Source organism: Diospyros lotus, chromosome 7, assembly GCF_014633365.1.
Source record: "Diospyros lotus cultivar Yz01 chromosome 7, ASM1463336v1, whole genome shotgun sequence".
Classification (NCBI taxonomy): Eukaryota; Viridiplantae; Streptophyta; class Magnoliopsida; order Ericales; family Ebenaceae; genus Diospyros; species Diospyros lotus.
The window spans coordinates 36,397,432-36,416,538 of NC_068344.1; the positions used below are offsets into that span (position 1 = coordinate 36,397,432).

Genomic DNA, 19,107 nt, shown 5'->3' on the forward strand with positions numbered 1-19,107 from the left:
CAATCGACTAACGAGCTCCTGAAATATCCTCTAGATCGCTGGACCATCCAGGTCGCTCGCCTAAAACCTCCAGCTCGCATGAGCGGCAAAGCTGCTGAGAAGTCAGAGGTAGGGTCCGATCACTTTATCTGTAACAGCCCATGCCCCTCGTAATGAGGATCCCACTCCCGGTCTTGCGAAGGCGGTAAGAACTATTTGTCCCCCATTATACAAACACTGTATTTTTATATATTATCTAGATTGTGAAAGTCCCTCAAGAAAAATGGAAATAAAGGAGACCATGAGGGGCAAGGAAGGAGGACAAGAAAAATATAATCAGATACCGCCACTCTGGGAGAATAATGAGATGGCGGCCGTGGACTAGGCATCGTTCTGGCCGAACCACGTAAAAGATTCTGGTGTACACGCTTGGAACGTCGGGGGGAGGGGTTTTCTTCCTTCCTTCTCGGTATTTTTGGATTGACTCACCGCGGCCCAAAACGAATCACGGTCGGCCGAAATCAAACGTCCACAGGTTTAAATCCAAAAATTGACATCAAAATATTTTAAAAAAAATAACTTTTTGTATAATTCTACAAGTCTTGGAACCAAAACCCAAGTTGGTCTTACAAAATTTTTATTGAGTTGAGTTAACCTTATTTTGAGTTAAAATTATAGACCTAAGTCAATATGGAGTTCATCTGGTTTAGTTCATATATAACCTAAACTAACTCAACCCCACAAAGTGTAACATAAAATTTCACTATTCAAGCATGAGTTACAGAATCTTAGTAAAATTTATTTCTGGTATTTTAGAAAGAATAATGATAATGACCAAAAAAATCAGTCTGCAGCGAAGGGGGAAATGCCTACTCTACCCTTGTTGCAACAATTTTCAGAAAGGATAAAATGGGAATTGCAGCAACAAGGGTAGAATGAACATTTTCTCCGCTGTAGATTACCATATGAAGGACAGATTTTTTTTATTTTATTTTTTTTTTTTTGGAGGGGGGGGGGGGGTCCTTTATCACTGTTCTTTTAGAAATTATTAGTATTCCAGACAAAAGATAAAAGATGCCTAATAAACACGTTGTCTTATACCAAGCCAACAACAAAGCCATCAAAAAGATTGCCTTTTTATATTTGCCAGGCCATTCCACCTCAATCCCAGATGGTAGGACGGAGCAGTAGGACCCAGGGAATCCAGGTGAAATACAATCAGGCAGAAGGGTTCTTTCTAGCAAAAACTTGAGCCATGAAAAGTGAAGATTATATCTCAGATAAAATCAAAAACAATCCCAATCAACATCATTGATAATTACATCATTTCATGTACCTTCTTCAACGCTACTCTGCACATGGATGCTTCAGATCAAGCTTGCTTTTTGGATGCCAATTCATTATTTCTCAACCCTGCTGACAGAAAGGACCACAAAAAGAAGACCAATAAGATGCTGGAGAAGCAGCAGATTCAAGTGGATTTAGCTAATGTTTAGGGAAGATTTTGCCATAGGATGAAGAATGGAGTCTTCTATTTAGTCAATGAAAATCTCATTGATCAAGACAACAAATATAATGGCTCTAGTATTGGGAGTCCCCAACCCAACAAGGAGATGATGCTAACTAGGCCAGGCCAAGCTAAACCTGTAATGACTCGATAATGGGTCTAATCTATTTTAACATTAATTTATGTGTTATATTTCAGAACATAAGCAATATAAATGCTCATAGTATTTAATGTGTTATAAAGAGCCCTGGGTGAATGAAATTTGTGTAGGCATGAAAGTTGGGAAATGCTAGTTCATTCCGATTAATAATAATAATAATAATAATAACAAATAAATAAATTAAATTAAGTGATTTTTGAATTTTTGAGATACACGTGTAATTATTAAGTGATGTGTAAGTGTTAGTCTTCAAAAATTTTGGAAGCTTTGGTGCAATTCTAGAAATTGGGCCACTCTGCTTAAAATTAAAGATGTGCCTATTATAGTTGAGGAAGCAGCTAGTGCAGGTGGTCGAGCGCGCGAGGGTCCAGCCAAATGACCCGAGTTCGAGGGGGAGCAAGCGTGCAACTAGGAGGAAAAATGTTGATTTTTAACAACAAAACCCTTCCCGAAACGACGTGGTTTTAGAAAGGCTGTAACGCCTCACTTTTTTAAATACACAACAACATGGAATATAAACAGATATCACCTATGGGCATTATGAAAATCCTTACCAACGAAAACATTGGATCGAACCTGAAAACTTAACCAAAGCTAAATAAAAGGGGTTTCCACTAGATTTCCTTTACAAGTATAAGAAATGCATACGATCTTCAATACTCTATAAAACACAACACATCATAGCAGGTACAATTGTAGGACACCCACACACACCATTTACAACCTTAAGTATCCTACCTGCTATTTATAATACATCATTTGGTTACAAAGGTACATAATGAAATAAAATCCAAAACTAGTTGCAAAACCCAAAGCTAGCCAATCACCACCTTTTGCCCTTACTCAAACTAGAACCTGGATCACTTGGCACATCTGATATACTTGGGACGTTGAATGTCCCAGGGGTATGAAATACCCGAGTTAGATAATAACATCTAAATGAGTGACTCAGAAAATGAGAGTACATGCATACAAATGCAATAATGTTATTATGAAATCCACCCCTGTGGTAGCAATGTCAGGGTGTTGCAATCACCCCTGCGGTCATCATAGTCACCCCTGGCTCACCGTAAAAGCACGAGTTCTTCCATGATGGCCCAACAATTAGCCACAATCACCAACACAAACATGATATATGACAAAGCAAAAGGAATATGCATAGCCAAAGGAAAATATGACATGTAAGTCACGAAGGCATGATATGCAAGCTAACATCCCACACAAGTGAAGCAACAAATGCTCAAAATGTCACAAAACATGCAGGAATCACTCACCTTGATCAGTTACCTTAGGAAGCACTGTTTATAACGAGCAAAATGGGTTTTCTCACAGTTTTTCTTACTGCTTGGCACGAATTTTGAGAAAGACCCGAAAATTCTGTTAAGGCTCATTCTCCCTCGACTTTCTCCCTTCTTTTCAACAACGTTTCCTCTCTCAAACTCCCTTGTTTTTCCTTCTTTCTTGGTGCCCAAAATGAATAACCCCAAAACCCTTATTTATAGGAAATTTCGACGAACCAAATCGCGCCACGTGTCGCGTCATCATTCCATCCATGAGCATCCAATTAAAATATGCCATGTGTCCCTAAAGATTTGTGCATTTTCATGCCCTTACGACAAGTCTCCCTTGAGATATGAGTCATCACATGTTTAATTTGATTTTCAAGATTCCCCATCATTACATCCCACATGGTTAATTCATTTTCTATATTTTTCATCATTACACCTTTAATTAACAACTAAATCACACATGGTTAATTGCATTTTCCACATTTCTCATCATTACACTTCAAATCCTATCTCCAGGTGGCCAATAAATGCTTGCCACATGTCCTTAGGGATAAGATTTGGAGATTTTTACAAACTTGGAAGCTAAGTAAGCTTTTCCTTAACTAATCACGCAATGCCACCTCAAAGGGTCATTATGAACCATCATGTGATCTTATCTTATCTTCCAAGTGGTCAATGGTTGATTGCCATATGTCATTGAAGATAAGACTTCATCATTTCTCCCATGTGCATCCAACCCAAATGCACTACTCGTCTCTTAATTGAATTTAATAGAGTTTGGAATCCAAAACTCTATTTGATTTGAATTTGAAATCCATGATAGCTTGAAGAGATATTTTTAAGGTTTCAAGAACTATACCTTGGCCCAAACTTTTCGGATAATTTGCACTTAGACCTTTGCAACTTGATCTCCGGGCCATTTTTAATTGCACTTTTTAGTCACTGAAAAATGGATAAATTACACTTAGCACCCAAAAATTTTAGATAAATTACACTTTTACCCGAACTTCAATATTTACGATTTTGCCACTGGTTCAAAAACTGAACCTTTGCCTCAAGACTTCTATAATCCCTTGAAATGATTTATTTACTCAAGTATTAGAACCTAATAATCTCAAGTATTACATCATATTTGAGTTAAAAATCTGGAATGTTACAGAGACGATGCTGCCACGCAGCTCACGCCTTGCCGCTCATTTTTTTGCCTTAAAACCCTCCGTTCCAGCATGCTTCGAGCATCATTTCGAGCAATTAGCAGAAAAAAAAATTGGAGGAAGAAGAAGGTGCGGCCAGCAGTGAAAAATAGGAAGAAAGTGGGGAAAATTGAAAAAAAAAAAATAACGCAATTAAAGTTTAAAGCAGTCAGGTAAGTGCAGAAAATATTTATTTGGATTCGGGTGCAGTTGGATTTAATTGTTGAGTTGTAACCTCATTGTTTTGAGTAAAAATATTACTTTATAACGTGTGACCAGAACGATTAATATATTCTACAAAAAGGCAAGTTCCTAACTTTCTTGCAAATTCTAAGTTGTTCTTTCTTCTGGTTACCGTTGTAAGTTCCTATTGTGAGTCTCCTTGCACTATCATTTTCGGTATTAAATAATCTAATCTGATTTACTTATTTGGACTATAATGTAAATTATGGTTGAGCCATGTTTGTAATCCTAATGAGGGTCTTGAATCGCCCTCTAATTTCTAAGGAATGATGCGTTGTTGCTTGGTTCAGATTATGCAGGGATTTGTACCTCCTTGCAAAGGGATTGTTATGTGTGTCTAAGAGTGTAGGGTACAAAACTATTAGTTGTCGACTATGGAGTCATGGCAGTCGATGGTTGGATGTATGAGAGTCAATTATCACTTGTGATGACAAACGACAGACAATCCAGGGAAGCTAGTGTTGCTAGTCATCTGTGAGGGAAACATTTATTAATACGTATGTGGAGACGGCTTCTTGTGTATGAGAAGAGACAAGAATGGTATTTTGACCGTTATATTTCTATGTGCATGAAGAGTTATGGGCAAGCTTGTGAAATGCTAAGTTGTGGTATATAAGTCTAACGTTATATGTATGTACAGGATGTGTGTTATTATATGGGTGAAGCATGGCTTATGGGGGCCTTCGTATCATGTCTATGCTTATTACGCCATTTTATTTCTATTTGTGCTTTGCATGGTTCCATTACGCGTAGTGGACGGGATCTGTGGGGATATATCCTATCAAGCTCGAGTGAGCTAGGTGTCGGACTCGTGGTAAGCTTTGCAAGCTCGAGTGAGCTGAATGTCGAACTCGTGGTGAATGTATCAAGCTCGAGTGAGCTAAATGTCGGACTCGTGGTGAATGTATCAAGCTCGAGTGGGCTATACACCGGCCTCATGGTAAATGTTGCAAGCTTGAGTAGGCTATACGTCAGACTCATGGGAAGTGTTACAAGCTTGGATGGGTTAGGTGCCGAACTCGTGGTGGGTAATGCAAGCTCAAGTGGCGGGATGCCTGACCCGTGGTGGTTATTATGTTACAAATGGTTTATGCTAGTCCCGAGTGGACCAAAACCCTGACCCATGGTAGATTTGCTTAGCTAGGTTCCTTTCATAGTTGTATGTGAGCGAATGACACTCATAAACTTTCCAAGAGTCGATGTGTCAATGTGTAAAGTTATGATTCAGTACATAATCTTTGGTTCCTAAATTGTTGTCATTGTTTTATTATGCTTGCTGAGCCTTGCGGTCATGTTTGCTTGCATCATTTCAAGTAAAGGCAAGGCATTGAATGATGGCGAGCCAAGCAGTGCTCGAGGCGGGGATTTAGGCATATACAAAGTTGTCCCAACTACAAAGTTCTGGTGGTAACATCTTGCTGCAAATAATTTGCAATAGGGTCATATGTTAGCTTTTGTGATGCTTAGTGTAATTGACCCAGAGGGATGTATAAGAATGTGAATGATGATGTTTGAGGCGAAAATAAAGCTCTATTATCATAAATGTGTATGCTAGTTGTGATATTTTCATTACGATTTTGGCAAGTGCCAGTTATTCTGCCGCTTCCCCTTGAGTTCCTTAGCCGAGGTTATACGCCAGACTCATGGTAAATGTTGCAAGCTCAAGTGGGCTATATGTTGGACTCGTGGGAAGTGTTACGAGCTTGAGTGGGTTAGGTGTCGGACTCATGGTGAATTAAGCTCAAGTGGGTTATATGTCGAACTCGTGGTGGGTAATGCAAACCCGGGTGGTGGGATGCCTCACCCATGGTGGTTATTATGTTATAGATGGTCTATACTAGTCCCGGGTGGACCAAAACCCTGACCCATGGTAGATTTGCTTAGCTAGGTTCATTTCCTAGTTGTATGTGAGCAAAGGACACTCATAAAATTTCCAGGAGTTGATGTGTAAAGTTACGATTCAGTACATAATCTTTGGTTCCTAAATTGTCGTTGTTGTTCTATTATACTTGTTAGGCCTTGCGGTTCATGTTTGCTTACATCATTCTAGGTAAAAGCAAGGCACCGGATGATGGCAAGCCAAGTAGTGCTCGAGGCAGGGGTTTAGGCGTGTACAGAGCGGTCCCAACTATAAGGTCTTGGTAGGGGTGTTCAAAAAAACTGGTGCACCGCGAAAACCGGCCAAACCGATCCGATCGGGTTTTTTTTTTTTTGCGGTCGAAAACGGTTTGGATTCTGTCCAAACTGCGCGGTTTGCAGTTTGGACAGTTTGCGGTTCAGTTTTAAACCGAACCGTCCAAGAAAATAAAAAAAAATTATAAAAAAATTATTATTATAAAAATCTAATAATTGGCAGCCCATCCTATTTATTTTTTACACTATTTTGTCTTTATTTTTTGCTCCTATTTATTTACATTTAATTGTCTTTATTTACCAATATTTGTGTCTTTATTTACCATTTTTAAATATCTTTTTTAATGATTTTAAATTGCATTTCAAACCGCGGTAAACCGCACCAAACCAGACCGCAAATGCGGTCTGGTTTGGTGCGGTTTGGCAGAACCACGGTCTGGTTTGGTTGAAAAACCGCACTAGCGGTTTGGCATGTTGAATATGATTTAGACTGGCCAAACCGCATCGCGAACACCCCTAGGTCTTGGTGGTAACATCTTGCTGCAGATAATTTGTAATAGGGTTGTATGTTAGCTTTTGTGATGCTTAGTGTAATTAACTCAAAGATGTATAAATGATGATGTTTGAGGTGAAAATAAAGTTTTGTTATCAGAAATATGTATACTAGCTGTGATATTTTCATTACGAGTCTAGCAAATGCTAATCATTCTGACGCTTCCCCTTGAGTTCCTTGACCGGGGTTCCCAAAGAAGAAGTCGCCGTGAGCTTTTGGTAACCATGCCGGTGTCTGGTCTCAAAAAATATATATATAAGTAAATTGGGGACCTTACAGAACCAATGATCCAATCTTGAATATGGTAGACCTTGGCCTGCCAAGCCAACCCATTACCATCCCTCTTTGGTTTTTCTTGAAGAAATGTGAAAAAAAAAAAAAAATACACTAATAACTATACTGCTCTTGTAACATGGTATTATACTATATTGTTGGAGAGTCCTAGTGTTGGAAAGTCCTAGCAGCTAAGGAGTTATCAGAAGAGAAGAAGCAGCAGCCAATATAAAGCAAGAGAAATTTAAATCCGATGAAGATAAGAATCAAAAGCAGTGAAGATAAGAATCTTAAAAATCAGGATATATAATAGGAAAAGATAGCAGTAAAAAGTAGCAATTATCTTGTTTAATTTGTACTCTAAAATCTGTTGCTCTTTATCTCCTAATTAGTAGGATTAGATAGCATAGAAACTTGTATAAAGTAGAGTTCCTATCTTTGAATGAAATATCGAGTTTTTTTCATCTCATCTTAGGTTCCTAGTTTAGGAACCATTGTGTTCACGGTATCAGAGCTCGATTTTTCATAACCAAGACTCTCGATCAACATGGCTGGTTTCAATCCAGTAATCCCAGATCCTACAATAGAAGAATCCTCTCGTAGCTCAGTTCCTCAACCACAAGTTACACTGGTGACCATAACTCCCGCCAACATCCTCACCATGGATAGCCAGACGTTGCAGATTACTCAGCACAAGTTAAACGAAAGAAACTTCAGGGAATGGTTTCAATCCGTGACCCTGGTGATCAAAGCCAAAGGGAAGTTCGGTTACCTTACTGGGGCAATCCCAACCCCTCCAGAAGAATCAACCGATTACTAGCGATGGGAAGTAGAAAACTCCATTCTCATGGCATGGCTGATCAATTCAATGGAATCAAAGATAGGCCGAACCTATCTGTTTTACAAGACCGCAAAAGAGGTGTGGGATGTAGTCCAAAAATTATACTCCGATCTTGAAAACACAGCCCAATGTTTTGAGATCAGAGCAGCTATTAGGACTACAAAACAAGGTGGTCTTGGTGTCACCGAATACTACAACAATCTAGTAGAGTTTTGGCAAGAGATGGATTTATTCTATGATCCGAAGTGGGAGTGCTCGGGTGACAGTCAAAAGTACAACAGAATGTTGGAGAAGGAGCAAGTGTTTGACTTCCTCCAAGGCTTGAATTCGAACTTGGATGAAGTAAGAGGTCAACTCCTAGGCATCAAGCCATTACCAACTATCAGAGAAGTTTTCGCGGAAGTCAGAAAAGAGGAAAGTAGGAGACGAGTCATGCTGACTCAACCAGAACCAAATACTGGTTCTGCACTTGCTGCATCTAAGATGGAAGAAGTTTCTAAGGCCAAACAGTGGTATGAACACTGTAACAAACCTTATCATACGAAACAAACATGCTGGAAGCTTCATGGAAAGCCACCAAACTGGCAACCAAGGGGCAAGAAGGAGAGGGAAAGACCAACATATGCAGCTGCAAGTATCTAGAATGCAACAATAGCGTAGACAACAGAAAAGAGTATGAGATTAAATCTTACAGCTAATCAGGTGGAGTTCTTACAAAATTTGCTGAATGACACCCATATTTCAAAAGAATCAGATGAAGGTACAACCAACACATCAGTACCCGTAACACAAAAAGGTAATTCAATGGTCTTCTTAACTACTAGAAGGATGAGTGAGTGTTATTGGGTTGTAGATACCAGAGCATCCGATCATATGATCGGATCTACTACCATACTTGAAAATTTTTAGGTAAAAGAAAAAGAACTAACAGTTTTAATGGCAGATGGAACCGTATCCTCAGTTAAGGGAAGATGAAGTGTGTGTGTGTGTGGCTGGTTTAACTCTTGATTCTGTTTTGTATGTGCCGAATTTAAAATGTAGTCTGCTATCAGTGAGTAAACTCACTAAAGATTTGGATTACATTGAAATTTTCTTCCCTTCATATTGTATTTTTCAGGACCAGTCCACAGGGAAGATGATTGGCAGTGCTGAGAAAAAGGATGGTCTTTATTGGATGTTGGACAACAAGTCTTCTCCTAGTCAATTAGCTCCTAGTTTTTCTCTTCCCATTTTTTCTCTTTCAATTAGTTTGAATTCCGAAATTTTGTTATGGCATAGACGCCTTGGTCACCATAGTTTTCAATATTTGAAACACCTATACCCTGATTTATTCATCAATAAAAATAATTTGGTGCTCAATTGTGATCATTGTGTTCTTGCCAAACAAACTCGTGGCTCTCATCAACCAAAACCATATACTCCTTCCAAACCATTTTATTTGATCCATGGTGATATTTGGGGACCAGCTAGGGTTCCAAACTTGAGTGGTGTTAGATGATTTGTGACATTTATAAATGACCACACAAGAGTATGTTGGGTATACCTAATGAAAGAGAAATCTGAGGTTTGTGCAATTTTTCGGAACTTTCACAAGTTGATTCTAAACCTATTTCAATCCTCCATTTGCATTCTTAGGACTGATAATGGCTAAGAATATTTTTCATAGCCGTTCACTCAATATCTCACCACAAATGGAATCTTACATCAAAGCACATGCCCATATACACCCCAACAAAACAGAGTGACTGAAAGAAAGAATCGTCATTTGCTTGAAGTGGCTAGAGCCCTAATGTTTACTAGTTCAACTCCAAACAAATATTGGGGTGAAGCTGTCCTAACAGCCTCTTACTTGATCAATAGGCTGCCAACCAAAGTTCTGAAATATCAAAGTCCATTGCATAACCTCATGTCCATCTTTCCTCATATTAGGATATTCAACACTCTTCCTCCAAAAGTCTTTGGATGTGTGGCATATGTCTATCAAACAAACCCTAATCGCCATAAACTAGAACCCAAGGCATTCAAATGCGTATTCATCGGGTACTCACCTATACAAAAGGGATACAAGTGTTATTGTCCTACATCACAAAAATTCTTTGTCTCTTGTGATGTAACATTTGATGAAACTAAATTCTACCACTCTAATTAGTCACAAACCGGGAAAAACCATTGGGATCCCACTATTTTAATACCAGTCATCCTACCTATTTCCCCCTTTGTTCCAAGTAAAGAACAGGTTCAAACAGACATTGCTGATTGTTCTCAGCCAGTCACCTATAACCCAAATAACCTTGAATTGTTGCCTTCCTCAAGCCCTAAACCTATTCATCCACCAGCAGAACTAGTGGAGACTGATATAGATGGAGACTTGGGTCCTGAAAAACCTATTAAGGTATATTCAAGGAGACAAAGACAACCAGATCCTCAAATCAGCCAATCATTGGAACCAAGGACAGGTCCACAAAGTGAAGAAGACAGTGATTTGAATCTGCCGATTGCCATCAGAAAAGGAGTCAGGTCTTGTGCAAAACATCCAATATCAAATTACCTAACATATTCCAAATTATCTCCTCAGTTTAAAGCTTTCACTACAACCATGGATGGAGTGACTATCCCAGGTAGTATACACGAAGCTTTGAGAGACCCAAACTGGAAAAAGATTGTGATGGAGGAGATGAAGGCATTGGAGAGCAATCAAACATGAGAACTGGTTGATATACCAAAAACCAAGAAGATTATAGGCTGCAAATGGGTTTTTACTATCAAATACAAATCGGATGGAAGTATAGACCGCTATAAAGTAAAGTTAGTTGCCCAAGAGTACTCTCAAACCCATGGGATAGATTATGAGAAAACCTTTGCTCCAGTGGCAAAACTAAATTCAATTAGGGTGCTTCTATCTATTGCTATAAATTTAGATTGGGAGTTGTTCCAATTCGATATCAAGAATGCATTCCTAAATGGTGAGTTGGAAGAGGAAGTATATATGAAGATTCCACCCAGTTTTGAGGATCAAGGAGCAATTGGCAAGGTATGCAAATTACATAAATCTCTTTATGGTTTGAAACAATCCCCTAGAGCATGGTTTAAGACGTTCAGCTCAACTTTGAAACAATTTGGCTATAAGCAAGGTGAGGCCGACCTTACTCTATTCATTAAAGCTGAAGATGGAAAAAGATGCATCTTAATAGTATATGTAGATGATATTATCATTATAGGAGATGATATTAATGAAATGGCAACCCTAAAATAGAGACTAAAAGAAGAGTTTGAGGTAAAAGACTTGGGAAAAATGAAATACTTTCTAGGGATGGAAGTAACAAGAAGTAAAAAATGTATGATAATATCCCAGAGAAAGTATATGCTTGATCTTCTAAATGAGACAGGAATAATTGGGTGCAAACCAAGATATACTCCACTAGAAAGAAATTGAAAATATGAAAAAAGGGATAATGATCCACTGGTTGATAAGCTAAAGTATCAACGGCTAGTTGGAAGATTAATTTATCTGTCCTTGACACGGCCAGATATAGCCTATTCAGTGAGCATCGTAAGTCAGTTTATGCATGCTCCAACTCAACAACATTTGACGGCTGTTTATCACATTTTAAGATATCTAAAAGGCACACCGGGGAAAGGATTGATGTTCCAAAAGACTAATGAAATGAGTGCTGAAGGTTTTTCTGATGCAGATTGGGCAAGCTCAGTAATTGACAGTCGGTCTACATCAAGCTTCTGTACAAAATTGTGGGGAAACTTAGTTACATGGAGAAGTAAGAAGCAAACAGTTATGGCAAGAAGTAGTGCGGAAGCAGAATTTAGAGCAGTTGCCCAAGGGATTTGTGAACTAATTTGGGTAGTGAGACTAATGGAGGATCTACAAATGCCTCTAACCAAACCAACAAGGTTATATTGTGATAGTAAGTCGGCCATAAGCATTGTCAACAACCCAGTGCAACATGATAGAATGAAGCATGTTCAGATTGATCAAAGTTTCATCCAACGAGAAATTGAAGAGGGAGATATAAGGTTGTTATATATTCCCACAACAGACCAAGTGGCAGATGTTCTTGCCAAATCCATGGCAAGACCGGGTTTCGAGACTCTCATTGACAAGCTAGGAATGAGAAATATCTATTCCTAGGCTTGAGAGGGGGTGTTGGAGAGTCCTAGTGTTGGAAAGTCCTAGCAGCTAAGGAGTTATTAGAAGAGAAGAAGCCATAATTGATATACAGCAAAAGAAATCTAAATCCGATGAAGATAAGGATCAAGAGCAGTGAAGATAAAACTCCTAAAAATCAGGATATATAATAGGAAAATATAGCAATAAAAAGCAGCGATTATCTTGTTTAATTTGTACTCTAAAATCTGTTGTTCTTTATCTTCTAATTAGTAGGATTAGATAACATAAAAACTTGTATAAAGTAGAGTTCCTATCTTTGAATGAAATATCGAGTTTTTTTCATCTCATCTCTCGATCCAAGTCTTAGGTTCCTAGTTTAGGAACCGATTGTGTTCATATACTACACAAGCGCAAAACACATCCAAACATCACTTCTGTCTTTGTTGCTTTCATTTGGACAGCAGTTCAATCCAACTCTTGGGCAAACAAGCAAAATATTTCACCTAATATAACTAAGAATATCACCTTCCTATAGGATTTTTTTTCCCCCTTTAAGAAATCTGCCACATTCTTCTGCTACAGTGATAGAGAATTGGCAGTATTATTGCAAATAAATGAAAATGGATAGCTACAAGGTTACAGTAGTACTATTCTCTGATGATTCTCGCCACATCACCATCAATGGGACCTTATGCTAACACAACATTCTTAATGTCAATTGACTTCTAAAAGTCACGTTGACAACACAAATCCTTGCAAAAGAACAATGTAGTAAAATTTTACTCCAAATAACATTTCTGATACAACCCTCTAGCAAGGAAATAATGAAATAAAATTCTAACACCATCTTTATATGAAAAAGATTCATGAGATGGCAAGGAATAAAGATAATTGCCACCGATTGTTGCTTTGGTTCACCATAGGGGAAATCTCATAGGCTTTAGGGTGTTTGGAGGTAAGGTCAAGGATTATTCCTCCCAATGGAGTCCCCACAATCATAATGGTTCTTTAACGAACAGAATAACAGGGTCCTGGAAGGATCTGGTAGAATCTAATCTAGCACAGTGCTCAACAAATATCGCTCTACTGGTGAAGTATGATATAAAATGCTCAATGTTGGGCTAGCAAAGAGAAGTTAACTGGGAAATAGGGTTGGCATCAAGCACACTGATACCATCAGAAATAAGAAGAGAGCTAGGTAGCAGCTAAAAAGAGTGTGGTGAAAGAGAGAGTGCGTAAGGCGTTCTATCTTTGATGACTTTGAGGAGCTCTGCTTATAGTAGAGGCCGTAAGCTACAATGTAGATATCCTCAGGATGTGGATAGTCAGTAACCATCTGCTCTTCTATTAATAAGGTGTATCAAATAATTGTGGAGATAGCAGAAGTACCAGCCTCACTTTCTTTGGTTGTGAGACTGATAGAGACCAAGCTCCCTTAAACGAGAAGCAAGGCCTCAATAACACTTATAGTTCTAGTCTCCAATCCATAGGTCCCTAGCAGTCCCATTATAAATAGTTGTAGGTTAGGTATCATGTGTGCTAGCTTGCTCAATTGAATCTCGGTCACCGAAGAAAGAGATTTTGCCATGTCGTGAGGCTAGCACTTGGAGAAACATCGGCCTCAATCCCCAAAAGGGAAAATTAGTGATTCACATGCCACCTCAACAAGGCTAACAATTTGGACAGCCAATGGTGAGCTCAGTTTACATAGTTGATATGGAGGTGACCTAGCACGCCACCTTAGCACAATGCGATACATACCTGCACCGGTTTACATTTTTTGAGGTTACATGCAAAACTTTCGGCAAACAAGGACTCGGAAGAAAAATCAGGAAAAATCAGAGGGAGAACCAAGAAATAAATTCCAGAACACTTGTAGAAGGGTTGCTGCTGGACAGACCGGAAAGTGGACCCTCAAATATACAAACAAGGAAATAACACTAATATCCAATATATGTACCTGATGCCTTTTCTGTGTCTGCTTGTATTCAAATCCTTTTAAGACATTTATATTCGCCGTCCTTTAGTCCAATGAGAGGTGATCATATCTCCAATCAGTTGTTGCTCTGTCCAAGTAACATTGAATATAAACAATCAACAAATCAAGAAGCAAGAACTTAACACTGAAACATATTTAACAAGCATTGCTTGCTTCAGAATTTTGCAATACTGGGGGCCATCCAGTTGCAGAAAACAGCCCCTGTTTTTTGGAAAGCTTTCCACGAAAAATAGAAAATTGGGAAACATGTTCAAATGACAAAATTTTCCAACTAGAAAACAGAAAATTCAAATTTCCAGTTTTCCAACTTTATACTATCAATGAAAAACACAAAAAAAGTTGTTTTCCAAAATTTTCCGTACAAATTTGGAAATGCAGTTTTCCATTTCACATCTACCTTACTTCCTGACTCCTCATGCACGCAACTGTTCTTGACAGCTAGCACAATCAAAGAATTAGCAAGCAGGCACAACCAAAGAATTAGCAAGCAGGCTTTTACTTGGTTATGATTCTCTCTCCCTGCAATCAAGAACCACCACCAACAAACTCATTTTCATCAGATTTCGTTTGATTCATAATCTTGAACAAAATGCAAACCACCAACAAGTTGGTTGGTGGTGTTTGCTATCAAGAACTACCAAGTGTCTACCCCTTTTGTTGAAGACCGGCAAGCTCTTTTCTTGGTTTAATTTCCACTGGATCAATGAGGAAGTAGAGAATCACTGATGCTTGTTCAACCAAGACTGAACCTTCTCTGATTTGTGTATCACCAGAAAAGGAGACCCATTGTCCCAAAAATCAGAAAAAAAAGGCTAGGGGAAGTTAGAGCACAAATTGAAGTAGCTCACCGCTGGTGCACGAAACATGTCAGAAACGCACAAATCTCTGGAACCACTTCAGTCACAACCAAATCCACCAAAGAAAGTAGACGCAGGCGGCCCAGTTTGGAAAATGACTATTTTGAATATATTTTCTAATTTTCTGGAGCACAAAAAAAAAAAAAAAAAACTGCTTTTCTTTGATGGTTGAGCAAGCTTTCTAAATTTTCTGTGGAAAATGATTGAGATAAAGTACAAAATTGGAGATGTAAAACTGAAAATTATTTTCTGTAACTAAAAAGGGCCCTGGTGTTCCTACTTTTCTACTAAGCTTTTGGGGGCTGTTTAGTTGTGGAAAACAGCTCCAATTTTCCAGATAATTACTCCACAAAGAATGAAAAATTAGAAAACTAGTTCAAATACAAAAAAAAATTAAATAGAAAATGGAGATTTGGAAAACTTGGTTCTCCAAAACTGAATTAAACTTGGAAGACTTCTAAAATGAGTTTTCCAGATTTTCCTGACTAATTTGGAGATTCAAAAATCCTTAAATCATCTCCATATCCTTCTCTAACACAAGTTACAGAAAAGAAAAACCTTTCATTCTTTTTTTTTAACATATGTTCCAGTTTTCAAGATTGAAAAGTATTGTTTTGTTCTTCTAACATTTTAACAAGTTTTTCAAATTTTCTATGGAAAACTAAAGCTAGAGATTTTATAGAAAATTGGAGATAGAAAACAGGAAAACATTTTCCACGAGTAAATAGCCCCTAACTCTTGCTAATAGTTTAGCACATGCTTTTTTATTTCTATGTCTAAAGCACAAGGACATTTTACTTGTTCAAATCAATTAGGTGGCCTGTGGACTTTTGTTGCTCTCCATAGCGCTTTCAGACTAATAGGTTTCATGTTAAGTCAATACGAACATGCTCGATCTGTTCAATTATGACCTTACAAAACAATTGCATTCTCTGGCCCAGTCATTTAGCAAACAACTATATATATGAAAAATATTACCTTAACTAACTCAAGGCCAAGGATATCACAGATATAGATGAGGTATCTTATTACCAGTGGTCGTGGCAAAAGCATTCCTGCTCATCTGAGTGCAATTATCAGACTCACATTCAGCTTGTATCATTCTTCTTTGTGGAGCCTCCAATTAATTCATGTGCTAGGAACTCCTTTCAAATCTTTCATAAGAGCGTTTTGCTATTTCAAAATGCCTTGATATCTATGCTTGTATCTTTATGGCATCTTTCATCTTCAATCCCTCTAAATATGCAGGCTTCACACAGGACTTCATTACCAGATACCATTGCAGGAGCACTGTCCTCCAACAAAGTGATGGAACCTGTTTGAATCTCTCAGGATGATTGACCGCCCATTAATCTTGGATACCAACTTCATAAACTCATGGCAGTCGGCACAAACTCTGATGTTCTTGATAATCCTAATGGGTGCCATTCCTTGAGGCTTTCTTAATAACCCAAATGCAAGAGCAAGTTTCTCACTGTGATAACAGATGGATTTAAACTTCTCATCCTCCTGGATGTCATGTAGCACCAAGTTTGTCTGAGGAATAAATCCAGCATCCTCCAGCTTCTTTATCAATTTATTCAGTTCTTCATAAATCTTTCCTAATTCTGGATGTGTTCGGTCCTCAGCTACAAACTTGAAGACCTCACCATCAATCTCAATCCAGCTGTAAGCAGCATGCTTTTTAACCATCTTACTCTTCATGAGAGACCTTGTGGATGCTACGTCTTTCCATCGTCCACAAGCAGCATATATGTTGGACAGCATTATGTAAGGTCCAGCATTGAGAGGGTCCAATTCAAAGAGTTGCTTTGCTGCCATCTCTCCATGTACAATATCGCCTTTCATTGCACAAACTGATAAAAGTGTAGACCAAACCAGGCCATTTGGCTCATGTGGCATAACATTTATTAAATCTATTGCCTTGTCTATGTAACCTGAACGACCAAAGAGATTGATCATACATGCATAATGATCTAACGTTGGTGTCATTCCATGAAACTCTCTGATGGATCTAAAGTAATCCTGTCCTCGTTTGAGCAAGCCAGCATGGACACAAGCAGAAAGCACACCTGTGAAAGTAATGTCATCTGGCTTGAAGTTCTCCAGTATCATTTCTTCATAAAGGGCCAGAGCCTCTAGATCTTTTCCATTTTGTGCATAACCCAAAATAATAGAATTCCAAGAAACGACATTTCGAATGGGCATCAAGCTGAAAACAGCCCAGGCATTTTTAATCTCTCCGGATTTGGAATACATGTTTATTAGGGCACTCGAAACAAGCAAATTACAATCCACTCCCATATGTACTGCCTTTCCATGAACTACTTGACCATGATATAGAGAGGCTAATCGGGCACAGGAACTAACTATGGTTGAGATGGTAAAACTGTCAGGTTTGACATTTTCAAGTAGCATCTGTCTGAATAACAACAATGCTTCCTCTTCTTGTCCACTTTGTGCATAACCCACGATCATTGTTGTCCAGCAAACCTCATCCTTCTCCTCGAGCTCACTAAAAATTTTCCTTGCTTCATATATGTACCCACCTTGAAAGAAAGCGCCAAGAACGCTGGAAACTGTAACCTCATCAGGCTTTAAACCCGACAGCTGCATCTCACGAAACAAATCGATACATTTCTCAGGCTGCCCATTTTTCAAATAACCTGAAATTATCAAATTCCAAGAAACAGCATTCTTGTCAACCATCCGATCAAACAACCACCTCGCCAGATGGATCTCACCACACTTGTTATACATATCAATCAAAGCATTCCACGTGTAAACATTCCCTTCCAAATTAGAAACTTCAATCTTCCCGTGAATTTGTTTCCCGCGCTTCAAATCCAACGCGCGGGAACACACGTTCAGCACACTTACATTGGTATATTCAGTCGGCTCAAATCCTTCCTTCTGCATTCCAACAAAAACCTCCAAAGCTCTTCTCAACCACCCATTTGCAGCCAAACCAGCAATCACGGTATTGTAAGAAACTGAATCCCGACGAGGCATTCGATGGAAGAACGCCCACATATCATCAACCAAACCCAGCTTGGAATACGCGGACAGCATACTATTATACGAATATACATCTCGGTTGGGCATTTTCTCAAACAGGTTCCGAGCATCAGAGAGTAACCCAGATCTAGCATAAAATTGGACGAGACGATTGTGGAGGAAGGTGTTTGGGGGCTGATACAAGTGAAGATCCATGTGAGAATGCAGTCGCTTGGCTTGATCGACATCGTTATATCGAACGCATTCCAGAAGAAGACGAGTGTAAGCTTCGGCGGTCGCACAGCCACGAGAATATAACAAGTCTACTGCTTCCCGAAGCTTTTGTCTTGCCTTCATCTTCTATTCTTTGAAGCTTCGGCTCTCTTAATATATATTTGTCACGTGAAAATAATACAAATTTTTAAATAAATATTGTAATTTATTTTTAAATTTTTTAAATAAAATGAGTTTTTTTTATAATAGTAACTTTATTTAATAAAAATATTTATTATTTTAAAAAATATTTTACTGATAGTGTTTTATAATATTAAAACATGAGTATATATAGATAATATATTTATAAAATAAATGTTTTTATTTTCGCTCAAAAATACACATAACCATAAGTGTACAATTTTGTCTTAAAAATGAGACTAGAGTAACACAGGGTATTTAGACTTTAATTCGACTAATCTGGAAGAGTCCATGTAAATTATTTTGTCCACACATACATCGAATAATTCTCTAGCAAAGGTGACAAAAATGTAGCTCCAAAAAACCCTTTTAATCGAAATGTGTAGAGACAAATCCTTGGGGTTGGTCAAGATAGCTCAAGGCCGTTATTAATTTAGGGCTCCCAATCCTTTAATAAATAATAAAATATTTATTTTATTTCAATAGATTTCATCTTTTTAGGCCTTTCTTATTTTGGGACTCTAGGCACATGCCATGTCAGTCTAC

The 19,107-nt window shown here is 38.3% G+C and overlaps 1 protein-coding gene across 6 annotated transcripts; it reads right to left on the reverse strand.

Moving 5' to 3' along the window:
* Positions 1 to 1,047: 1,047 nt before the first annotated feature.
* LOC127806153 (putative pentatricopeptide repeat-containing protein At1g68930) lies at positions 1,048 to 18,504 on the reverse strand. 6 transcript variants are annotated; one of them, XM_052343244.1, is made up of 5 exons: positions 16,183 to 18,504; positions 14,932 to 15,047; positions 14,691 to 14,812; positions 14,255 to 14,360; positions 1,048 to 1,392 (listed from the first exon to the last, which is right to left on the reverse strand). In XM_052343244.1, exon 1 carries the CDS (start codon positions 18,502 to 18,504, stop codon positions 16,417 to 16,419), a length of 2,088 nt encoding a protein of 695 aa, XP_052199204.1. In that variant the 3' UTR covers positions 1,048 to 1,392; positions 14,255 to 14,360; positions 14,691 to 14,812; positions 14,932 to 15,047; positions 16,183 to 16,416. The 6 variants fall into 6 exon arrangements, with proteins under 6 accessions (XP_052199204.1, XP_052199203.1, XP_052199201.1 ...); XM_052343243.1 differs by having other exon boundaries at positions 1,049 to 1,392; positions 14,943 to 15,047; XM_052343241.1 differs by having other exon boundaries at positions 1,049 to 1,392; positions 14,943 to 15,105.
* Positions 18,505 to 19,107: the final 603 nt, after the last annotated feature.